This window comes from Ochotona curzoniae, unplaced genomic scaffold (assembly GCF_017591425.1).
Source record: "Ochotona curzoniae isolate NIBS_2020 unplaced genomic scaffold, NIBS_Ocur_1.0 contig_2404, whole genome shotgun sequence".
NCBI lineage: Eukaryota > Metazoa > Chordata > Mammalia > Lagomorpha > Ochotonidae > Ochotona > Ochotona curzoniae.
In genome coordinates this window covers 5,960,249-5,986,083 of record NW_024465451.1, presented here as the reverse complement: position 1 = coordinate 5,986,083, position 25,835 = coordinate 5,960,249, and the positions used below count along the sequence as shown (strand labels likewise).

At 42.4% G+C, this 25,835-nt stretch overlaps 1 protein-coding gene across 1 annotated transcript in view; it reads right to left on the bottom strand.

Annotated features, from left to right (window-relative positions):
• LOC121152235 (protein argonaute-4) overlaps window positions 1–25,534 on the bottom strand; it is a 38,570-nt gene extending 13,036 nt beyond the window's left edge. Inside the window, exons 1-15 of the mRNA XM_040974196.1 lie at window positions 25,117–25,534; window positions 21,451–21,616; window positions 17,261–17,381; window positions 14,124–14,305; window positions 13,810–13,946; window positions 13,557–13,691; window positions 10,770–10,857; window positions 8,666–8,813; window positions 8,321–8,440; window positions 8,047–8,175; window positions 7,638–7,771; window positions 6,374–6,558; window positions 4,933–5,092; window positions 1,023–1,338; window positions 763–897 (exon numbers count right to left, since the gene is read on the bottom strand). Of these exons, the coding sequence (XP_040830130.1) occupies window positions 763–897; window positions 1,023–1,338; window positions 4,933–5,092; window positions 6,374–6,558; window positions 7,638–7,771; window positions 8,047–8,175; window positions 8,321–8,440; window positions 8,666–8,813; window positions 10,770–10,857; window positions 13,557–13,691; window positions 13,810–13,946; window positions 14,124–14,305; window positions 17,261–17,381; window positions 21,451–21,616; window positions 25,117–25,135 (2,175 nt within the window). The 5' untranslated portion in view covers window positions 25,136–25,534. The remainder of the gene's footprint in view (window positions 1–762; window positions 898–1,022; window positions 1,339–4,932; window positions 5,093–6,373; window positions 6,559–7,637; window positions 7,772–8,046; window positions 8,176–8,320; window positions 8,441–8,665; window positions 8,814–10,769; window positions 10,858–13,556; window positions 13,692–13,809; window positions 13,947–14,123; window positions 14,306–17,260; window positions 17,382–21,450; window positions 21,617–25,116) is intronic.
• Window positions 25,535–25,835: the final 301 nt, after the last annotated feature.

The window sequence follows — 25,835 nt, the reverse complement described above, 5'->3', positions numbered from 1 at the left end:
TTTAAATAGAAAGAATACTGGCTGGATTGAATGCTTAGCCTAGCAATTATCATGTTGGTTAAAATGTCTTATATCACAATGTCTATATTTCATGGCTATCTCTGGCTCCTAATGATGTAGACCTTTGAGGCAGTAATGATGGCTTAAGCCATTGCATTTCCACCACCCACACTGAGTTTCTAGGTCTTGGTCCAAAGTACAGTTTCTACCAAAGGCATATTAATTTAGGGCCATCATAAAATTGAAAAGAATACAGGTCAAATTATCTGCTTAGTGGCTTAGAAAAAGTTAAGTAACTCATCTGTGGTTAAGAGATGTGTTAATAATCACCCAAAGTCTGTACTCTACAAATTCCACACACAGATATAAACTCACTTTAGAGTTAGATCCTTTTACAAACTTGGGAACTAGGGCAGCAAAAAGTAGCAAGAGGCAAGAGAGTCTACACAGATCAAGTCCCCTTTCACAGCTGGCTGCTTTGATCTCTGTAATGTTCTGGCTGGTTCTGCTCTCTACTCTTCCACACTCAAAAAACTATGCTAGAAGCCAGCATTTCTGTCCAACAAGAGAAATATTGAGGCTTGAATCTTGCATCCTCCAGAATTAGCCACTGGGACTCAATGATAGCTAGGATAGTTATTCAATTATTCTTAGGCACTTCTGTGTTTAGGGGAAAATTATCCAAATGCTCATTCAAAACAAAAATAAACACATTCCATAGTCACAGCCTCAAGTTGGGAAGCTTATATCCCATCTTCTTACCCTCTCCGCCTTATCTGCACAAAACAGCCTTGTGTGATGCCTCTTTTGCACCACAATGTATGTTATTCCTGGTCGGTAGTCCTCTTCCAAACTAATACACGCCTTTCGAATTGCTATTAGTTCTGGCCAAGCTACCTAGGAGATAAAATGGCATAGCATTTAATTGAGAACTCACCCCCTATCTCCCCAGAGTGGCAAATGAGGGGAGGCTCTTTTAAAAACCCCAGAAGCCTGAAAGGGCAAAACTGAGGGGAGAGTACCTGTTTCATCTGCCCCTCTGACACCCCTCCACGATAATAGATGATCCGAGTGGGCTTGAATCGTGTAGATTTGTAGAACTGGATGAGTAGCTCTCGAACCATGTTGGTAAGGTCCTGGATTACCTCCTGACTGTAGAGGAGCTCCTGGGCAATCTCCTGCCGGGATGTCTGCACCCGCACAGTAGCACAGTACCGGCTCGGGTGGCCATCCATACTGCCCACCACAGCAGCAATGGAGGGCTTCTTCCCATCCCCAGCTGGAGGGTGAGTGACATCTGCTCCCAGAAAGATGACAGGCTGCTGGAACACGGAGGGCCTGTCAGATTTAAAGAGACATTGCCACTCAGACAGGCAGGTGAAAACGTTTGGGTTCAGCAAGAGTATATCATCAGAGATCATCACAGGTGTAATTGTCTAAAAAAGAAGAAAGACTTGTGCCTAGGGCAGAACTGGCATCCCAGCAGCTCCATTTCTGATCATCTCCCTGCTAATGCACCTTGGAGAGCAGTAGAAGACGGCCCCTGAACCCATGTGAGTGACCCAGATGAAGCTCCTGGCTCCTGGCTTCAGACTGGCCCAACCCTGATTTTTGCAGCTATTCCACTCTGTAACTCTGCTTTTCAAATAAAAAATACATTTTATATGTATATGTAAAGAGTATATTTGTAAATATATGTAAGGAGTATATTTATATAATGTATGTGTATATGTATATATTTATATTGTGCATATAAATATTTTATATATGACAAATTATAAGACTTGTTCTTCAGGAGAGAACACTAAGCTTAAGAATTGATGCCACCACATTCCGAGAATCTGAACTGATTGCAGGGGGAACATAGTTGTCCTATTGAGCAGGCTGGGAAGATTCAAAAAGAAGACCTAATATAAATTCCACAATCTCTAAGAGCTAAGTAAAACTTCCCCAGAACAGATTCTCTTGGAATCCTGAGACCTCTAAAACAGAAACAGAATTGTAGCAAACGTAATGGATTTAGGAGCAAAATCCCACACCTCTTTAAGATGTGAATGTCGGGGACCTAATCAAACCTATTTCCTTCTTGGCTTTATTTTTCACCACAACCTTTTTCACTTATGCAGTGTACTTAACTTACTTCTTTTATTTAATGTCTGAACACTGACACACTGACACATACACACACACACGAATGTAAGCTCTGTGAGTTAGGAATCTTATTTCACTGGTACCTGCTGTATTCTTCACGACTGGAACACTGCTTAGCCCACAACTGGCATTCACTGAACATTTAATGAAAGAATGAATTCGTGTACTTTGCACTGATTTCTCTATGTAAGTAATCAATGAGAAAAACTGTATGTAAGCTTCTCTGGTAAAAGTTTGGCAAAAAAAAAAAAAAACCAACGGGATAAAAAAGATGTGACTTTCGTTGGGTTCTTAAAGGCAGGATTGGGGACTATGAATATTAATTCTTAAAGTATAATTTGGCAGGCATTTCATGTGACAGATGCTAAAAATGACATTCTATAACAGCAGGGAATATGTTGCATTTATTTCTCTTTATCACCTTAAAGCAAGTGCCTGGCACATAGCAGTGAATGAGAGTGGACCTCTATATACATGAACATTTTCATAAATTAGTAACAGCTTATAGTTTTAGTCCTCACAGTATCTGAGAATGATATGATTATCAATTTGGCTTTCCAGATTCAAAATATGAGACATTTCTGAGGCCAGTAATGTAGTACAGCAGGTTAAAGCTACCACTTGCATTCTGCTTTTCAAATACATAGATACATAAAAAAAAAAAAAAAAAGAGTATGGCCGGTGTTGTGGTGTACTAGGTTATAGTACCACCTGAGATGCCAGCATCCCAGGGTACTGGTTTGAGTCTCAGCTCCACTTCTGATTCAACTCCCTCCTAATGCTTCTGGGGAAGCCCAAGTGCTTCAGTCCCTGCTCCCACGTGGGAGACCAGGAGAAGGGCCTGGCTCTAGCCTGGCTCTACCTCAGCTGTTGTGGATATTTGGAGAGTGATAACCTCTTTCTTCCTCTCTCTGTAACTGACTTTCAAATAAATCAAGAAATTTTTCTTGAAAAAGAACAAGACATTCAGTTTTACCTTAAGTATAACAATAATTACAGCTCTAAAAATTTTTAAGTTTTTAAGCACTCTCACTTTTAATTTTACATAAAAATAACATTTTATTTATTCCTTCATTGTACCTAAGCCACATAACCTTCAACTCTCAAAAAATATATGGGGAGTGGGCATTTGACCTACAGTTAAAATACCAGTTAAGATGCCTGACACTCCATGTTGGATCTAGCTCCTGATTCAAGCTCCTGTTAATATGCACTTGGTAACGGTTCAAGAAGTCGTATCCCTGTCATTCACCTGAGAGTCCTGAATTGAATTCTTGGCTCCTAGCTTCCGCGTGGCCCAACCCCAGCCATTGTAGGCATTGGGGGAGTCAACCCAGTGAATGAGAGCTCTCTGTTTCCCTGCATCTCAAGTAAATAAAATAAAGAAATAAAAATTTTAAAAAGAAATTGGGTAAATATATTACAGAAATGAAACCAGACAGATATGAAAAGAAACTTACACTTAGGAAAGTAATAGTGCTGAATTTAGGTATTTAATAGAATTATTAACAGCACACCTGGATTAAAACCAATATTTTATAGTTGTCAAGGCAGATATTATCTCAACAGATGAGGAAATGAGGGCCAGAGATGCTAACAATTCATAAGAGATTTGCAATATCCATGTCCTATCAATATATCCAAGAGCAACAAAGAACTATCACAAATTTAAAAACAACAACAACAATAACTCACAATCCAATCTCAAAAATAGGCAAAGGACCAAACAGGCCCATTACATAAAAACATGCTCAAATGACCAATAGGTATATGAAGTTGTGCTCCTCATCATTAATCATCAAGGGAATGCAAATTAAAGCCACAATGAAAAACCATCATCCCCAATCAAAATGGCTACAATTTCTTAAATTTTTATTTATGTATTTGAAGGGCAGAGTGATAGATTTCTATCCATTGTTGCTCTCTCTAGAAGCCCAAATGAAGCCAGGAATTCTAAACAGGTATTCTATGTGGATGACATGTACTTGAGACATCAACTGACACATCCCCAGAGCATCTACAGGGAGCTAGACTGGAAGTGGAGATGGGGCTTGATTTCAGACGCTCCAATATAGAATGCAGGCATCCCAAGCAGCAACTTTATCCTCTGCACCATAACACCTGCCCTGAAAATGGCTCAAGCTGAAAGGACATGTTTATCAAGTGCAAGTAAGGATATGGAGCTAGAATTTTCAGGGGAAAGGGAAATTGGTACAATCACTTTGACAACTATCTGGCAGTATCTCTGAATACTAACCAGGTATATTATCCATAACTGTGTTCATTATAACTCAACAATTGCACTCTCAGAATTTTACACAAAAGTGAGTGTGTAAGTCTACCAAGAATGTAGAATGAGAATATTCAGCAATAATAGAATAAATTATGTGGTTTCATTGTCTCATAAAATAAAATACAGTAATGAAAACAAGAAACTCTTGCTAAGTGCAATCAGATATATGAATCTCATAGACATAATGTTAAACAAAAGAAGACAGACTCAGAACGCTATTTAACACATATTATAATTTATTTGAAGTTCAAAAACAGGAATGCCAACCTATGGTAATAGAGGTCAGCACAGTGGCTATCTTTGAGGCTACTCTACTGGGAGTGGGTACAGTGCTGGGAAAATTTCAAATCTCATCTTCGAAGGTAGGTGCAGGGGTGTAAACAGACAGAAGAAAAGTAACTGGATGTGTATTCAAGGTGTGTGTGCTTTACCATAGATTCTGGACATTAGATTTTAAACGAAAGTGGGAAAAGAATTCAAACTCTTACCTCTGATGAGGGACAAGCACATTGTTAATCCCTCCGAGCTTAGCATTGATCTTCAGGCAAAGATTGGAAAGGGTTTGGGGTGAGGTCTTCACTACATTCTTTACCTGGACACACTGGGTGGCCATACCAAGAAGGGTATCTCCCACACGTTTCACTTCCGCTAAAAAAAAAAAAAATAGAAAATGTTTATATGTCTGTTAATTACTAAAGCAGAAGAAATAACCTGCATGTTAATATTTATGGAGCAGCAACTACACACTGTGCTGTACACTGTGTTAGATGCTTCTGCAGTATTAAGCTTTTCATCAGTTAGCCCTACAGGGCAACATCTACCCCCCCCACCCCCCACCCCCCACCCCCCCCCCCCGCACCCCGGCAAGAGAATAAGCCCTCCTTCCTCCCTGTTTCTCCCCTGCTGTAGCCCTGAAGTCAGCCTGCTTCCTTTAGCGTTGGTGCTGCCTGCCACCACTCGCTCAGTCCTTTGAAGTTCCTTATCCCCACAGGACAAGTCTGGCAAAAGGAATGCGTTGCCTAGCTCCTCCTTCTCAGTACACACACCAACCTTTTGAATTCTACATTCCTTCTAGCCTCCTTCACCCTATTAACACAATTGGGAGAAACAGAAGGCAACAAAAGAGCCAATAGAAATTGAAATTGCTACTCTGTAGTTCCTACAGCCTCCACTTAAGATTATAGCAAAAGAACTTTGTATCATTCTTAGGATAGATACAAACTAAGCAGAACTGGAAGTGGCAGACTCTCCCCCTTGGCTTCACTCTGATAACCTTAAGTGTTTTGTTTTGTTTTTAACAGATTGTCCAGTTCCCCTAGTCTCCCAAAGTGGAGGTGTGTGTAGGTGTGCAGCCTAGCCTGCTCCCATCTCTGCTCTCCCTGCACAGGTCAGGTAAGGTCATAAGGCTGGAATAGCAGAAAGAAAGGAGAATTGGGATCCTGCAGTGAGAGGAGCAAGATGACTCCAGAACAGAGGCTACAGATCAACTTTCAACAGACACACAGTGGGAACAAAAATTAAATCTCCATTGCTTAGAATCACAGAGAGCAAGGAGTTGTATGTGAATGTAGCGCAGTCTGACTTGAAATTATTCTTCATTCAGCATTAGAATGTTCCATACCCTGGTGCTATAAGCTAAGCTGTCACCTACACTGCTAGCATCCCATGCCAGAGTGCTAGCTCAAGTCTCACCTGCTCTTGTTTCAGATCTATCTCCCTGCTAATGCACCTGAGAAAGCAACAGAAGATGGCCCAAGTACTTGAGCCTCTGCCACTCATAAGGGGCACATAGAGTTTTGGGCTCATGGCTAGGACTTGTACCAACTCCTGCCTCTGTAATCATACAGAGAATAAGCCAACAGATGAAACCATGTTTTTCTCTCTCTCTTTCAAATAAATAATTAAAAACTTTTTTGAAAGGTTCCATACCATATACTGGTGTCTTTCCAGGCAAGATAACCACTATTAGCTGTAGGCCCACATATGTCATTTTTAGGTGCTTGAACATGGGCTCCACACTGTCCGCCCCCTGTGCATACTTGCAGAAACATGGCTGACCCTGGATGGGCATCCCTGCATCTTTAGAGATTTTCCGCAGTTGATCTGTGAAACTCCTATTAAAAGAGAACCAGTGGCACAAAGCTTTTCATTTCCATGTTCTTTCTTTGTATTATTATTTTCTCTAAAATGTTTCTTTTATTTTTGCAAATTCTTAGCCAAAATTAGAAACAAACAGATAACAAAAATAACAACAAATCATTCACAGATTGGCAAAAAATAGACTGGCAGTTGTACCACTGCAATGATAACAGAGAAGAGTCAGAATTATTAAATTAGTCTGATTATCATTTTGAATTTTTAAATAAGGATGCCTCAGTTGGCACCTAGGAAGTAGAAAAGCACTTCTAATCAAATATTTTTAAAAATTCTAATCAGTAATCTTGGACTGAAGAAAAGCAGAGTCAAAATGTCAGGTAACTTGCATTTAGGTGAATCTGAACACAAGAATAGCTGGGTAAGCTTGTATTCAACACAGAAATGAATTGCCACTAAATCATTTAGCATTCTATTTAAACTTGTAACAGATTTGGTTCAATAACAATGTCAAAGAAATCATCACCTTAAAAAACAATTCATTCTGAACTTTTAAATTTTAGACTTAGCAGAATATTCTCTTATGTGTGTTGGCCAATATTGGGTTGAATACCTGTCTTTCATCCCAGTTCCCTCTTCTTGACTTTTTTTTTTTTATCTTACTCACTTCCTTTCTATAGAAAGCTGCATCAGTTTAAGAGGTAAACCAATAGGCTTTGCCAGTAATCCTTCAGGAAAACAAGCTCCCTAATGTAACAGTCTTATAATGACTAAAAAGAAACAAATCTTTATCTTCACCAAAAAGACACAATTAATACCAAAAGAAGCCTCACTAAGAATTCAAGAATCAACTAATCAGCATTACTTTGGTTTTTTCAGTCACAAGTTTTTGCTCTAAATGTAAGGAAGTTGAGTCAGATTCTTAATGTAGCTCCCAAGTTGGTAATTCACTAGGATGGAAGGTCTTTTTCATAAAGCCAAATGACATCACTATGGGAGTCAGGGATGTCAGCGCCAGAATACCCAGCACATTCACATAAGGGAGGGGATTTCAGATCTGGAAGGGGTATTACTAAGCTGAAAATACGAAGATACTCACTTTAGTAAATCTTCCCTACATTGTTTCTGAGGCGCAAAACAAGCAACTGCCCAAACTTTAATTTCAATGCCAGCATAAAACTGCTTTCCTCGCATGTCCCAGACACCCTGGTTGGGTGTGGCTACTGTTTTATTCTTAAAAAACAAAAACAAAAACAAAAACAAGAAACAAAAGAAAAGAGAAAAGACATTACAATCTAAGGCCATTTTAGTATTGATGAGGGAATAAACAAAATTCTATTTGGTATGGGCCAGAAGACAAAACCAAAACCAAAAACCAAAACCAAAAAAACAATAATAAGCCAAACTACAGGAGAAAATTCAGTGTGATGCAAATGGGGAAAACCTTGGATGTACTCTCAATTTGGCTAGTTGTGGGAAAAGCTTGCAGAGTGAGATAAAAAGCTTACCCGGCCTCCGTATTGCAGCATTGGTGCTGGCAGCACCCTGCCTGTGAGTTCTGTCATTTCATTGTGGACAACGATACCAAATTCTTTAAGGTAAGGGTCAGGGCATCCTACCATGTTGTTACTCTTCACCTAAAGAACAGGAAAACCTGAATACATAAAAACCAAACAGTGACTGTGTCTCATCAGGACTCTGTTATTCTTCTGCTGCTGTTCTCTTTTTTAGCTTTTCCAATCTTAAAGTGCACTAAGCTTGTTTAGACCATGCCTTACTGACCAGTCTACTGATTTCTTCCTGTCTGTCAGGAGCAGATCTGGCTGTGGCTTTGATCATCGTGGAGGTCTGATTGTCGGTGAGTTTCTTTATACATCGTTGTCCTGCTACTATATTGCACACCTGACGAGAAGAAAAATGAAAGCTGTTTGTATGAATGACTTTGAGAGTGGAAGTTTTGGTTAAACTCTACCTTACGTCTTTATTTTCAAGAAAAAGAAACTTTCAGATAGCGATCTGCCAAAAATATTTTATCAATTCATATTAAATTCCTCAGCTAGTTTAGAACACTACTTAAAATGAGTCTTCATTCAGTAGATGGGCAAAGAAAAATGTCGTTTCTCTTACCTCAAGTGGCAAGTATGTATGTTTTTGCTCTTGTCCCACTTGGAGACAGGGAAGATGGGGGTATTTCAGCTGCAGACTATACTTCTGCTTAAAATATTGAGATACTGTACACTCCATAGCTTGACCATTCTCTAGCTGTAAAGGAAAACTATAGGAGAGAGTATCTTTTTCAGAAATTTCTTCAAGTTCTTTTTCTAAATAAGTCAATAAAGACACAACATTTTCCTTTTTATACAATTTAGCTTATTATTATTTGAAAGGCAGAGCCACAGAGAGGACAGAGAGGTCTTCCATCCATTGGTTCACTCCCCAAGTGGCCACAAAGGCCAAAACTGATGCAAAGCCAGCAGCCAGGAGCTTCCTGTAGGGTTTTCCACATGGATACAGGGGCCCAAGAACATTAATCAACCTCTGCTGCTTTCCCACGCCTAAGCAGGGGACTGGATTAGAACTAGAACTTGAACCAGTGCCCATATAAGATGCTGGTGCCACAGACAGAGAATTAACCCACTATACCACAGTGTCAGCCTTGGCATAACATATTTCTACCTTGATCACTTAACAACAAAAATCAAAATTTCTTTGCGCATTTTCACTTAAATAATTTTAAGTTTAACCAGAACAATGGTTCCACCAAAATTCTCCACATTCATTGAAGTGAGGTAGGATGAGAAAAATAATTTAATAAAAAATTTTGAAAAAAGATCAAGTATAATTTAGCCTAATGGTTGAAACACCATATAAGAGGCCCACGTCCCATGCTGGAGTGCCTGGGATTGAGGGTGTTGTCCCGCTCCTGTCTCCAGCTTCCTGCCAGTGCAGATCTTGGGAGGCAACGGGAATGGCTCAAGTAACTGGGTCTTTGTCATTCATATGGGAGACCTAAATTGAGGTCTTGACTCCCAATTTTGACTCCAGCTCATTGTGCGCATTTCAGGCAAGAACCTGATGATGCAAACTCATACTGTATCTGTCTGCCTCACATAAACAAATAAAATCTTTCTAAAATTAAAATAAGGATTTTGGGTCATCCACAGAAGAGTTTTATTTGCTTAAGAAACTTTTTGTGGGGCTAGCATATAATGTTCCACCTCAAGTCCATCATCCCACATGGGCACCAGTTTGTGTTCTGGCTGTTCCACTTCCCTTCCAGCTCCCTGCTTGTGGTCTGGGAGAGCAGAGAAGGATGGTCCAAAGCCTTGGGACCCTGCACCCGCATAGAGGACTCAGAAGAGGCTCCTGTATCCTGGCTTCAGGACAGCTCAGCTCTGACCAATGCAGCCATTTGGGAAGTGAACCAGCAGATGGACGATATTTCTGTCTCTTCTTCTCCCCATAAATATGCCTTTCCCATAAAAATAATAACAAATGAATCTTTTAAAAGAAGCTTTTTTATAAAATGATTGTAGCATAGTTATTAGAATCACATTTTCAGATATCCAAAGTTTCTGATCCCCAATCAAGAGCAAATACATGTGAATTTGGAGACAGGAAGATCAAAGGCATGTTTAGTCTCTGCCAGAATATTTGGCATATACTGTGAGCATACTTGCAGAGACCCTGTGGCTTTTTAGGTGGGCAAATTTATCTCAACTACTTACTGCATTAATAACTTAAAACATGCTTTCTTAACTAGTGTAGTCCCACAAAACAATAATGCCATGGGGACCATTTATGGCATTTTAAAGTCTATGTGCTTTAAATTGAGCAAAAATTATATGTGTCTATAAGTCTACCTTATTGAGACAGTTACATTAAGTAATGAGTTAATGTACTTCTTGTAATGAATGCCACAAGTGACAGTTACCTACGAAGAAATGGGGGAAGATACACAAACCCAGAAAGCAATGTTTATCTTCCCATGACAGCCTTCCATGCCTTAAAAGACCCTGCAGCATACAAGCATACAAACAATGTTTCTAAAGGTCTGTAATGATGACTGCATCACTAAATTAATATCAATGTACATTTAACTTATCCTGTGGGAAAGTATGAAGAGTTACATCAAAAATCCTTAAAGCATTTCTTAAACCTTTAGTGTTATGAGCAAACATCCTGGTGCCTTGAAATCGTAATTGTGCTAATTCAGATGTGGTTAACATACGTTTGATGGCTGGCTGGCCTTCTGGTCACATTACAAACTCGATATTTGCGCTTCATCTGTCCACAGTGGGTCACTTCAACTTTGAGACCTGAAGATTAAAAACAAAATAAAACTTAGTAGTCATTAAAAGCATAGTGACAAAATGGACTTAAATGTTATTTTGGGGAGCAGATGTTTAGTCTTAGTAGTTAGGATGCCAGTTAGAATGTCAGAATAACACTTTGCAGCTCCTGATTCCCACTTCCTGCTAATAAGGGACCTGGGAGACAGCAGTGTCAGCTTTGCAGTTGGGTTCTAGCAACTGGCTGGATTGAGTACCAGCGCCTGGCTTTGACTCTGGCCCAGTTCAGCTACTGTAAGCATTTGGGAAGTTGTAGCAGAAGAGCACTGTATCTGTGTAACTCTATTTTTCTGCTTCTCAAATAAATACATTTAAAAAAAATATTAATGCTGTTGGGCCTGGCGCAATAGTGTAGTGGTTAAAGTCCTCATCTGAACACACTGGGATCCTATATGGTTGCCGGTTCTAATTCCAGCCACCCCGCTTCCCATCCAGCTCTCTGCTTGTGGCCTGGGAAAGCAGTTGAGGATGACTCGAAGCCTTGGAACCCTGCACCTGCGTGGGAGACCTGGAGGAAGAGCTCCTGGTTCCTGGCTTCAGACTGGCTCAGCTCCAGCCGTTGCGGTCACTTGGGGAGTGAACCATCGGACAGAAGATCTTTCTCTGTCTCTATTCCTCTCTGTATATTCATCTTTCCAATAAAAATAAATCTTTTTTAAAAATATTAATGCTGTTTTTAGGGCCCAGAACAGTAGCCTAGAGCCTAAGTCCTTGCCTTGCATGTGCTGGGAATCCCATATGGGTGCCATCTAATCCCAGCAGTCCTGCTTCCCATCCAGCTCCTTGCTGTGGCCTGGGAAAGCAGTCGAGGATGGCCCAAAGTCTTGGGACCCTGCACCCATTTGGGAGAACCGGAACAGGCTCCAGGCTCTTAGCTTCGGATTGCCACAGCTCTAGCTGTTGTGACCACTTGAGTAGTCAATCAACAAATGGAATATCTTCCTCTCTGTCTCTTCTCCTCTTTATTTATTTGATTTTCCAATAAAAACTAAATCTTTAAAAAATATTAATGCTGTCTTCAAAAGGGCATGACATTGTAAAAGATAAGAGTTGCAAGAATATTCGGAGACTAGTATCATTTACAGATAAAGAATCTCACAAGCAGAATAAAGTAAAACCCAGATGACCTAAAATATTCTATCTATTTCATTAAATCATTCAAGAAATATTTATTACTTATTGATTTTAAATGTTTATTTACTTTCACTTTATTTCAAGTACAGAAAGATCTTTCATCTTCCTGAAATATCTGCAATAGTCCACCACGGCCAGGTGAGGCTCAAGCCAGGAGAAAGGAACTCATTCCAGGTCTCCCATAGAGGTAACAAGGACCCAAGCATGTGAAACATCTTCCGCTGTCTCCTAGGAGGAACTTCAACAGGAAGCTGAGTTAGAAGCTGAGTAGTCAGGACTTGAACCAGGCACTCTGATATGGTGTCCCATGGGACAACTTAAGCCACTGTGGCAAACACCCCAACACTTATTATTTTTTACGCATCAACTACACTGTGATGCTATTCTCAAGTCTGGAGATGGCTTCATAAAACTCACATTTTAGTATCTGTACAATAAGATGCTGGACTCTATGCTTGGTATATGCCTGCAATGAAAGAATCGTGACTGGATTTGAACTGTGATATTGCAACAAGGTGGAGAAATCTACCATGTGGGGAGGGCACAGGGAGCGTTTGGGGGAATCCCAGAACCTATGAAACTGTGTCACAAAATGAAATGTAATAATAAAAAAAAACCGATTCCAAAAGGATAGTTCATTTATTTTCATTTTACTTTAGAGGCAGAACCACAGACTTAGATTTTCTATCTCCTGATTCATTTCCCAAAAACCAGGACTGGATGGGGCCAGGCTAGAGCCAGGGGCCAACTTCTTTCCAGTATTCTGTATGTGTATCAGTGCTCTGAGCCACCATCTGCTGCTTCCCAGGGTACACATGCGCGGTGGCGCAAGTGGTTAAAGGTCCTCGCCTTGCACGCCCGAGATCCCATATGGGCACCGGTTCTAATCCCGGCAACCCCACTTCCCTTCCAGCTCCCTGCCTGTGGCCTGGGAAAGCAGTCGAGAACAGCCCAAAGCCTTGGGACCATGCACCCGCGTGGGAGACCCAGAAGAGGCTCCTGGCTTCGGATCGGCATAGTATCGGCCCGTTGCGCTCACTTGGGGAGTGAATCATCGGACGGAAGATCTTCCTCTCTGTCTCTCCTCTCTGTATATCTGCCTTTCCAATGAAAATAAATAAATAGATAAAAAAAGAACGCTCTATTAGGAAAGCCAGGACTCAAACCAGGCACTTGGATGTGGAATGCAGGTGTCCTGTGCAGTGTCTTAAACACTGCCTTAAATACTCACCCTGTATTTTTTTCATTAGAAAAGAAGTTTAAAAGTAGGTAAGGGTAACATTTATGGAGTGCCTGATACATGATGGGTACTGTATCAGAAAAATTTATAAGCGTAATGGCAATTAATTTTCACTATAAATCTACATAATATATATTATTATCTTCATCTTTGAGATGAATAAATTAAGGGTCACAAAGGACTTACTTATGGTCCCACTGATAGAACTACCCACGTTTGTCTGATTCCAAAGCCCAGGCTATTTAGTCATGCTGAGCTGCCTCTCCAAGACTACATCAATGCAAATACTTACCTCTGATTTCTTTGGTAAACTTCACACGCTGGGAGTCAGTTAAAGGTTTGGTCTGTTCATTGATGTTCTGAATGTCTAAAACTTCACACATGAATTCAATGATGGGCTGAGCCCGGTAGAAAGCAGTTGCAGATACTAACAAACAGAGAGGAATGACACTTAGCTTCAGGGAGAAGAGAAGCGCCTAAGCAAACCAACCAACCAACCAACCAACCCAGTCAAAGGAGTTAATGAAGAAAGAAGTTCATCCTACCATCAATATTGAGCATCATATTCCACATAGCAGGTCTCACAGACTGATGGAAGCCAAACCAAACCTCTCTGCCCCCTCCCAGAGGGTGGTAGTAACCTTCAGGAGGTGAGAAAAAGGACCGCCCCACGGGAGTGTACCTGAAGAAGTTAACACTTGTTACATTTCACCACAAAAACTCCTAAGGTTTTCTCATTTCACACTTGTGAACTGAAACCAAGTTTGAGTGATTATTTAGAAACCTTCAATGACTCCAATACAAATCTAACCAAAACTGTGTGGTGTTTGTGGGAAAGAATTTAAAGCAAGATACTGACCTCATGGAGGGAAGGTGTCTTGTGATCACGTCAAGTGCTTGAACTGAGTCATCCGGGACTTCATTCAAGTGCCCAGCCAAAGCTTCTAGAAGCAACTGGAGGCTCACAACGGACACCCACTGAACAGACACTTTAAAGGTTTGGTCTTTACCCTCACCCGGAAGGGTCACCTCCATGTCCACCTAAGAAAAAACACACACAAGCACGTATGCTAATAAAGGCCATCAGAGTTCTTAAGAACAGTCCACATGCTATACACATAGGATCTTTACTTTTATTGTAAAACACTGAACAGAAGCATCCACCAACACAGGCATAATTTACTATTGAACATAATAACAATAATCTATTAATTATAGTAGCTAATATTAATTATAATAACACAATATTATTAATATAATAATATATAATAATAGCTTTCATAATAAGCCAGATGCTGGAAAAACACTGTGCTAAGCGAAAAAGCCAGAAGGACAAATTTGGGGCCAGCACTATGGCATAGTAGGTAAAACTGCCACCTGAGATGCTGGCATCCCATATGGGCACCAATTTGTGTCCCACCTGTTTCACTGCTGATTTAGCTCCCTATAAATGGCCTGGGAAAAGCAGCAGAAAATGGTCCAAGTGTTCAGAACCCTGCCACCTGCATGAAACCCCTGACTCCTGGTTTCAGCCTGAGCCAACACTGGCTATTGCAAACAACTGGGGAATGAACCAGTGAAGATCTCAATATCTCTTTCTCTCTTTATCTCTCTCTCTGTAAATCTTTAAAAATAAATAAATAAATCTTTAAAAAGAAAAAAATATTGTTATTCTCCCTACGTGGTGAAACTACAATAGGTTGAGGAAGACGGGGCTAGGGACTAGGGGCAGTAGAGAGCAGGGAATCACTTTTCATCAGTACAGAGTCTCTGAATGGGATGATGGAAGAGTTCTGAGAATGGAGAGTGGTGCTTACTGCACAACAATATGAAAATTCCTGATGTCACTAAATGATATACTTAGAATGTTCAGATGAGTACATTTTATAACTATATTTTACCACCGTAATAAATCAGATGTATGTACTGAAAATAAACAGATAGGTACCAGCATTATGACACAGTGGATTAAGCCACCACTTGCAATGCTGGCATCCCATATGAGAATATGGCAATTTGAGGGCCTGGCTTCATTGCTCAGTGGCTAAATCCTCACTTCGCAAGTGCTGGGATCCCAAACAGGCACTAGTTCTTGTCCCAGCTGCTCTACTTCCCATCCAGTTTCCTTCTTGGGCCTGGAAAGCAATGGAGGATGGCCCAAAGCCTTGGGACTCTGCACCCATGTGGGAGACCTGGAAGAGGCTTCTGGCTCCTGGCTTTGGATCAGATCAGTTCCAGCTGTTGCGGCCACTTGCGGGGTGAACTATGTATATGGAAAATCTTTTTCTCTGTATCTCCTTCACTCTATAAATTTGCTTTTCAAAAAAAAAATCTTTTAAATATATATACAGAGAATATTCTAATTTGACTCCTAGCTGCTTAACTTTCAATCCAGCTTCCTGCTGGCCAGGCAGTAGAAAACAGTTCAAGTGTTTGGGCCTCTGCCACCCATGTGAGAGACCAGGATGAAGTTTGTGGCTTCCAGTTTCAGCCTGGCCCAGGTCTGGCTTTTGCAGCCATTTAGGGAGTAAACCAGAAAATAGAAGACCTCTCTCTGTCACTCTGACTTTCAAATAAGTATTTCAAATTTTTTTTTAATGAACAGCTCTCCCTATTATTTAATGAAAAAATATAGAATGGCATGCAAAAATATGTAGGCATATGAGTAAAAAGCTAATACCTGTGTCTATTTTTTTCTTATAAATTTGTTACCAAGTGAATAAGAAATTCTCTTTTTCTGGTTTAAGAAAATATGTTGTACTTACTTTAAATTGTAATGATTTCCCAGTGTTACTGATTTTTTAAAAGACTTATTTATTTTTACTGGAAAGGCAGATCAGATTTACAGAGAAGGAGAGACAGAGAGAAAAATCCTCTGTCTGCTGGATCTCTCCCCAAATAGCTGCAATGGCCAGAACTGAGCTGATCTGAAGCCAGGAGCCAGGAGCTTCTTCTAGGTCTCTCACGACAGTGCAGGGTCCCAAGGTTTGGGCCATCCTCCACTGTCTTCCTGGGTCACAAGCAGGAAGCTGGATGGGAAACGGAGCAGACAGGACACAAACTAGCAGCCATTTTGGATCCCAGCACTTGCAAGGTGAGGAGTTAGCCATGGAGCCATCACACCGGGCCCTAACACTTGTATCTAAAATCACACATGTCAGATTAATACAGCAGCTTCTTCTGGAAAGGAAAATGGAGTTGAAGGGTAAAAAAGCAAGAAAGCAAGAAAGAACAACATTTCTAAATCATCTGAATGAAGTTGATAATGAGCATTTATCCACATGCTATTTTTCTAATTTTTAAAATAAAACTTAAGATATTGTTCTATTATGAATTAATTTTACAGTGGACATTATATAATAATTTTCTATAATTATAAAAACTCCATTGTTCCAATTCAGGTAATACCTTATTAAAGGATACTAACTATATGAATAGTTTGGAATGTATGTAAAGATGATAGGATCTACATTCCTATACTCATCTTCAGGTATCAATCAACCAAGAGACAAAAGAGCATGTCCTGTACGAGTCTACCGTCACCCTGGAAACAATCCTAGGACTGGCATTATGGTGTAGCCAGCTAAACCTCTGTGATGCTAGAATCCCACATGAGTGCTGGTTTGAATCCCAGCTACTCCCGTTCTGATCCAGCTCCTTGCTATTGCACCTAGAAAAGCAGCAGAGGATGGCACAAGTCTTTGGTCCTCTGTACCCACACAGGAGACCCAGAAGAAACTCCTGGCTCCTGGCTCCAGGTTTTAGTATGAACCAGTCCAGGCCATTCTGGCTATTTGGGAAGTGAGCCAGTGAATAGAAGATATACTCACTCTCTCTCATTCTTTCTCTCTCTGTTTCTCTATAGCTCTGCCTTTCAAATAAATTTTTAAAAATCTTTTATATATATAAAAAAAAACTCTAAGAACTGAAGTATAACTAGAAGGGGAAACATTTTTGCGGTCAGGAATTATAAACGACCTAAGAGTTCACACTTACCCTATCCCGTCCAATTGGCAGGGGGTGTGCTGTGTACATGTTCCTTTTGCCATCATAACCAGGCTGCCGATCACCAAATATCTGCATCTTGAAGTGCCGCACCACTGTGTCTACTACCTCCCTTAACAGCAATAGAAACAGTGGCAGTCAGCTTTGAGACATGTCTGAGTAGTAAAGAATCACCATTGTCTTAATCACCTAAATTCAGTTCAGCAATACTTGGAAGGAAGAAAAACTTCACAGTTGATTCTATTAATTTTAAAAATGGTTAACTCAGGGCAAACATTTTGGCTAGTAGTGAAGATGCCTGTTAAAACTCCTGCATCCCACATCTGACTATCTAGGTACAATGCCAGACTCTCAGCTCCAGCTTCCTACTAATGCAGACCTGGGAGGCAGCAGTGACGGTGAGCCTGAGTTCCTGCCACCCATATAGGAGACACGTTCCCAGCTCCTGGCTTCCATTCAATCCAGACCTGATCACTGCAGGTATTTGAGGTACAAATGAGCTCACACTTCCTTCTTTCCTTCCTTCCTTCCTTCCTTCCTTCCTTCCTTGCTTCCTTCCTTCCTTCCTTGCTTCCTTCCTTCCTTCTTTCCTTCCCTCCATTCAGCAGCAACAGGGATGGATACTGTGAGCAGCATGTTAAGTTGCCACGTGCAATGCCAGCTTTCCAGAATGCTTGTTCAACTTCTAGATGCTTCACTTCCAATTCTGTTCTGTGATAACAAGCCCAGGAAAACAACAGATGATGACTCAAAAGGTTAGGCCCTTGCCAATCATGTGGAAGACCTCGAGGAAGTTCTCGGCTTCTGGTCTTGAACTGACTCAGTTCTGGCTATTCAAGGCATTTAGGAAGTGAATTAGTGGATGCCTGTGTAACGGGCAGGGGATTAACCCATTACACCACAATGTTGTCCCAGTTTATTTGAAAGATGAAAGTCTTTCTCTCAGTTATGTAGAGCTTTACTTAAGTGTTCTTGCATTTATGCCACATAATACTCATACTGTATGCAGGTCCTAAGATAAGTGCAGCCTCAAGGACCCTAGCGTATTCAGTTTAAGCCATGGACCATATGAGTCTCTGAAATTTTTAAATGCAACAGTCAATGAAGTTAGGTGATTTGTCTTATCAAGATCAGTGAGTTCCATCTGGGGACTCGACCTTAAGGGCCAAAATACACCATTAGTTAATGCATTACTATTACTATAAATAAAATCTGTGGAAAAGCCACAGTTACATACCAAATATGTGGCTGGAAAAAAAAAAAAGCTAATTTAAGCCTGTACATGTTAATGCTAAAAAAAAATGCTAAAAAAAATTATGACCATAAAGAGTTTTACAGTAAGGAGCTATTTTCACTTTCATTCTCATTTAATTTTCACAATAACTTTGTAGGATAAGCCAGGAATCCATCCCTTGGTCATCCAATGATGAAGCAGCACAACTGGATGGCCTTAGGTAGAGTTTCTTAATCTTTCCCATGTTTGTTTCTCCACTTGCAAAAACTTATGACATTGGAGCTGGTGTTTGGCACAAGGGTAAAGATGTTCTTCGGAGTGTCCACATTCCATATCAAAATTCCTGAGTTTGGGCCTAGCACCGTAGCCTAGTGGCTAAAGTTCTCGCCTTGCACATGCCGGGATCCCTTATGGGCACCGGTTCTAATCCTGATGGCCCCACTTCCCATCCAGTTCCCTGCTTGTGGCCTGGGAAGGCAGTCAAGGACGGCCCAGAGCCTTGGGGCCCTGCATGCACGTGGGAGACCTGGAAGAAGCTTCGGACTCCTAGCTTTAGATCGGCACAGCTTCGGCCGTTGCAGCTGCTTGGGGGAGTAAATTAATGGACGGAAGATCTTCCTTTTTGTCTCTCTTCCTCTCTGTATATATGACTTTCCAATAAAAATCTTTAAAAAAATAAAAAGAAATTAAAATCTTAAAAAAAAGTCTGAGTTTGACTGCCAATTCTTTTCTAGGAGCCTCCTAAGAGGCAGTGAGTGATCCTGGAGTGCCTCGGGCACTGCCACCCACATCGGAGACCTGGACTGAGCTCCTACTTCTTGGCTTTGGCTGGCATTTGAAGCATGTGAAGTGGCTGGCAGATGAAGGATTTCTCTCTATCCTTTAAATAAATAAAAATATATTTAAATCTATTTACAACAAAATTGGTTCTATGTAGCGATCAAATACACAGGGAGTATGCAGCACAGTGTTTGTGACAGTCATAAGCCTGCTTCTTCTGATGACACACACACACAAACCCCTCATCTGATACCACCTCATATATTCAACTTCCTGCTTAGTTTCTCTACAAGTGTGACTAATAAACATTGTAACCATAACATGCTGAAGATGCTTGGGTGTCCTAATGTGTCATCCCTGTTGGCTTCTCTTGTTGTGCTCCCCATAGATAAGTGCTAACTCCTTTTTTCCATTTGCTCAGTTAAAAAAAATAAATAAACCAGGAATTACCTGTGACTCATTTCTTTTATTCACACCCCACGCTTAATCTACCAGCAAATCTTAGTGATGCTACCTTCAAAATATTTGTAGGGGCTGATCACTTCTCATTACTATCAATTAGACTGCCCAGGTCTAAGCAACCATCACCTCTCACCTGAATCATTACAAGTGCCTCATAATGTATTATGCTGATTTTTACATTTAGCTATTATTTTCTTTCTTTCTAAGATTTTATTTTTTTAAATAAAATTACAGAGAGGTGGTGGGGAGAGGGGTAGAGAGAGGAAGAGGGGGAGAGAGAGAGAAAGAGAGAGAAACCTCTGTCTCCTGGTTTACTCCCTAAATGGCCACAACAGCTAGGGTTGAGCCAAGCTGAAACCAGGAGCCAGGAGCTTCATCCAGGTCTCCCACTGGAAGCTCAAGCTCTTGAGCCATCTTTCACTGCTTTTCCAGGCACATTACCAGGGAGTTGAATCATAAGTGGAGCAATTGGGGCATGAACTGGTACCCTTTTAGGATGCTGCCATCTTAATCTGCTATACTACAACACCAGTCCCTAGGGGCAAAACAATCCACTAAAAATCTAAGTGAGTTATATCACACAAGTATGTGAAATCCATATAACCACAGTAAATGCTAAAAAAAAAAAATGTCTACAACTGATGGGGAGGCTCTGCACAATAGCAGGGGTTCTGGAGGTTATCCAACCTCATCTTCAGAAAGAAAAATGCATATATAATGTACATGCTATATGGCTCAGCTCTATCCTCATCTTCCACCCTTGCTCTATTTTTCATTACAGCTGACACCAACTAGCAAATAATAAACTGCATTTGCTTCAGTATTCATCTACCTTCCATCTTCCTCATTAGCCTACAAGTCCCTGAAGGCAGGAACTTTTGCCTGTTTTTTGTATGTTGTATTCCCAGAACACAGAACAATACTTGGCACATAATAAATGCTTCATGTAGAACTTGCTGAATGGATCCACGTTGACTAATAGCATCACCTCTATTATTATTGACCTCAGACACATGATATGATGTTGAATTCGACCAGAAAGCCAATTGTTGCACTGCAGAGAGAAAACTTAGAATAGCGTACAACATTTCGTTTGTTGGCAAGAACAAGAATCTTAAGGTCAAAACTGCTGGGACATCACAGCATGGGAAGGAAGAAGATAGAAGTGGGTGCACACTGCTAGACTATTAACTACAGGAAAGTATCTTCACACCTGGTAAATTCCCACTATACAGCCCACAAAACTTACAGCTTCTCTGACATCAGGATCCCTCTTAGATAATGCTAGAAATAAACAGAATTTCAATCTGAGAAAACTTATCAAATATTCCAAGATGCTTCTCTGTCTTCACAAACACTTTTCACATTCATACCAGCATTTAATAAAATTCAAATTTTCAGAAAATTCTACGTCCCAGAGATACTAACACCGTCACTTATTCTCACTCATTTCTGCCATCTTTGGTTCTTGAAAGTGACCTTTCATTTTCCTTGGACATGCATTTGCTAGCTGATCAATGATAAACTGTCACCAGCATCACCAAGGAGGATAACCATGTGGTGGCAATAAACTTACTCCTCAGGCACTTAAAATCTTAGGTAAAAAAAAAAACCAAGCCCATGTGTTGAAATTATCTAGAGAAAACAACATGACATAAATCCTATGTGCAAAAACATACAGAAGTCTACTGTTGATAATTCTTACCTGTTGACTCTACGAGGCCGCTTTTCTGGCTTAATATCCACATCATAGTGATACACATCTATCTTAGGAATCTGAACCTGAAAGTGATTGGCTAACAGTCGGATGGGTTTTCCAACTGTGCCAAGGCCAGGACGACGAGGTGGCTGAAATAGGCTGTTAGGAGGTCCTGCAAGATGAAAAGACATTTGCTGCGTGAAGCCTAATCTACATAATGATGACAACAATGAGAGCTGCAGTTATTTGGACCTCATTCACTGAGCTTGTCCTGATGTGAGGTCGAGAGTGGACCTTGGGGTTAAGATGTCAGGTTGAGACAGCCAAACTCCACACAGGAGTATCTGGGATTTAATCCTGGCTCCCTATTGATTCCTGGTTTCCTGTGAATGCAGTCCCTGGAAGGCAGCAGGTAAAGGCTCAAGTGGCTGGAACCTTCTAACCACATGGGAAGTCCTGAACAGAGTTCTTTATTCTGTGCTTCAGTCTGTCCCTGGCTTGGCTATGGAAGACATTTAGGCAATAAACCAGTAAGATGAGTTCATTCTGTCTCTCAAATAAAGTAAATCAATTCATAAAGTTAAAAGTTTGAAATGTTTATTAACTTTTAGATTTCTAAATATTTTGCCAGCCTACTATTATTTTAAAGATAGAAACATCGAAGCTGAGGGTATCATGAATTCCTTGCATATATAAAGCTTTCCATGAGCATTAGTAGCTTTACAGCTAGTATTACAAAGGCCATATGCTCTAAAAATAAAACCATCTCCAAACTTGTGAACCCATCATCCCTCAAGTTGGAGGGTGATCCATCAATTCTCCATGAATCAGCTTGCATTATCATCTGTTGTATAGAAGAAAATGAAATAGTAGTTATAACTTTTACCCATTTATTTACTGATTTTTGTGGTGAAACAATACTAGTAGTGTTATATCTCTTATTTATAATCTGATATTTTTTAGATCTGGGACAATGAAATTTTCCACTCAGAAAATGTTGTTACTCAACATTTATTCATTTAAAAATAATTTACCATTTATTTTATTTATTTGAAAGGTAGAGAAAGAAAGAGAGATTTCTCTCCATAGTTTACTCCCCAAATGGCCACAACAGCCAGGGCTGGGCCCGGCTGAAGCAGGAAGCTGTAACCACATCCAGGTCTCCTCCATGGGCAGCAGGGGCTTAAGCCATCACCTGCTAGCTCCAGGGTGTGCGTTAGCAAGAAGCTGCATCAGAAAGCACAGTAGCCCAGGCTCTGATATGGGATGTGGGCAACCCATGTGTTGGCTTAACCCACTGTGCCACAATGTTTTCCCCATTTTCTGCTGGTGGCATTTCACTCTTCCGTAAGATGGAGATAAATACCTGCCTCACTTTCTAGTTATGACAGCATTTTTCAAACTACAAAGCACTGCAAAATTAAAAGTTACAATCAATGTAACAAAAATCAACTGGTAATCTAGTAATTCTATTTTCGTGTTCTGGTCAGAAACTGAAACAGGGGTGTGTGTGTGGTGGTGGGCTGGGGTGGGAGTGCAGAGGAGACTAAGAAAGCGCCTGTGGTTGTCCCAGTGAGGTCAGAGCACCAGAGCCAGGGGAGGGCTTTAACCCACAGAGTTGCTCTTGTAGGTTCTGAAATAGCTTGGATGCTACATCAAAGACTGAGCATCAGTTTGGCATGGTGGGTAAGTTGCTGCTTGGAATGCTTGCATCCCATTTGAGTCCCAGCTCTGCTGATTCCGCTCCCTGCTAAGGCTCATCCTGGGAAGCACCTGGGCCCTACCACTCACACGGGGGATCGTTATTGAGTTTCAGGCTTCTGATCTGAGCCTGGCCTGGCTCCAGCTGTCACAGACATTTAGGGAGTGAATCGGCAGAGGAAAGATAGCTCCTCTCCTCCTCCCCTCAAATAAATAAAATGTTTTCAAATTTCATATGGAGATACAGATCTCTCTCTCTCTCTCCCTCTTTTAAGTAAATATCCAAGGCCATCAACTCCCTTCGATTTGACTGCTTGGCAGTTTCTTGATATTCATTGGGCTTCCAAGAGTCTACAAAACCAAACCAGGAGTTTGCTATATGGCAGGATCAAGAAAAAAGGTCTAGGCAACACTTTGGCTTATTCATTAGCCTTATAACTGTAGCTAGTTAGAACTTTTTTTTTTTTTACAACTTGAACAATTCTGGGGACACAGAGAAATCCTCAACCCTACAAAAACTAAAATCAAACCAAAAACAAGTACAAAGGCAGTTAAGTCCTTTCCCTGGAATCCAGCCTGTGCCAGCCGTTACATCGTCTCCTTCCACATCAGCTCACAAATGCAAGCTGCTTCCATGACGTGTGGGAGGGAGCAGAAACAGTTACGGAGCATCTGTGAGCATCCTATAAGATTTCTCACACACATGATCTCATTTCACTCTCACAACAACCACCTCGGTTTATAAATGAGGAAGTGAAGGTTCAAAGAAACTAAATAATTTGTCTACGGTCCTACAACTATTAAGTTACCAGATTGCGTTCGAACAGAAATTTGTTATATTCCTAAAATCTTGATCGCATCCTCAGCTAGGGAACATATCTGAAGTGACGTCAAGTAACGTTAAGAAACATTCCTGTGACAAATCGATTTATTTTTGAAAAGGCTTATGAAATTTGAAAAGGTCCTTTCAAAACCAATTAAAACAGCAAATCCAGGTTGGGGGAAGCGGTGGGTGCTCAGTCATGCAAACAAGTCCTAAGCAAACAAATCCCCAAAGTTTCTGAACACAAATGGCACATTGATTTTTCCATGCGCTAAAAAAAAAACCCACTGAAATTCTCCACACCCAGCCGACTCTGTAGGCCAAGTTTGAAAAGTAAAGTGAATTCCACTGCGGTCCCCAGGTCCTTCTCTTCTTAGCCATAACACCAGAGTCCCTTTGAGGTCGAGGTGGGAGATCCAGCCCAGAGGGAAACCTGAAGGGTCCCTTCCGGTTTGGGCAGAGTGCGGCAGGTCCCCAGAGACCGGGCACAACCCGCGGGAAAGTGCGTGCCAAGCCCTGCCTCCCTGCCTACACCACCCCAGCAGAGGGGTCGTGGGGACCCTCAAGCCCGCGCGGGAGCCGGCTGGCGGCGACTTCCCTGCCACTCCGGGAGCTAGCCTCGAACCCTCGCAGCGGACACACTGATTGACCGACCACTGACTGACAGCTGGGGCCCTGACACTTCAGGGTTTTCCAGAAGGACTTTCTGTACACTCCTCGGCCTTCAGGGCTCCAGAGAGGTGTCTGAGGGAAGTTCTCCGACCGGAGCAGGGCTCCGCACCGGCTGCCGGGGAGCAGAGAAACAGGGGTGTGGCCTGGAACCCCCCTACTCGAGGGAGCGGGTGGGGATCTGTCCAGCCTCAGTGCACCGGGCACGGATGTTCCCCGTGAGGCCCACCGCCTCGTCGAGACCCTGGGACCAAGGTGGGGTCAGGTGGCACCTTCCAGGACCTCCTGCCAGCCCCCCGGCAGCCGCGCGCTCCCTGCACACAGTGGCCCGGTGTCATTCCCTCCGCCCAGCTCCGGGTGCCGCTGGGCACCGGGCCCCTTCCAGCAACCCGGTGCTCCGGAGCGCCCGCCGGAGGACGAACCGGTAGCAGTAGTCCAGTCCCCGCCAGCACCGCGCCCCGGTCCGCCGCGCGCCTCACCGGGTCCCAGCGCCTCCATGGCGGCGGCCGCCTCGTCCCGCTCCCCAGCACCTCCGACTCCCGGTCCGGCTGCCGCCGCCGCGTAACGCTTGATCTCCGGAATATTGGCGCTGGGGGATGGCCGCGGAGACGCGGGGGCCGGGCAAGGGGCGGCGGCGGCGGCAGGCCCGGGGACACGCACCCAGCTCCCGCGGCTCTTCCGGCCTCAGCGACAACAAAAACAATCCCCGCCACCAACCGCCGCTGACGGCGAAAGGCCGAGCCCGCGCGCGCCGGTCCGGGCGGGGACCGGGCGCGGGACGCGCGCTACCCCAGGTCCCGGCGGGCGGAGGGGCGTGCGCGGTCCTGGCGCGAGGTCGGCCGAGCTCTGCCGGGGGCCGGGACGGACTGCGGCAGCGGTGGGCCGGGGACGGAGACGGGTGCGCGCCCGGAGGGGCAGCGCCCGCAGGACGTGCCGGGCACGCGCGCGCCGGCCCGTTCTGCCCTCCCTGGCCAGGGCTGGCACCTCTGGACAGGTGCAGGGGTGTATGGGAGAGGCGGCGGGAGGTTGGGGAGGTACGCCTGCTTGCTTGAGGGCGTCCAGGCTCTTCGTGAGCGGCTGGAGATCTATATACCAGTCCTGCTGATTGGCCCATGCGAGTCACCCCTTCCATCTGTCCCCAGGTGGTTTTGTCTCACCCCAAGGCTGAGAGCACTCAGTTCACCTCCATCACAGCTAT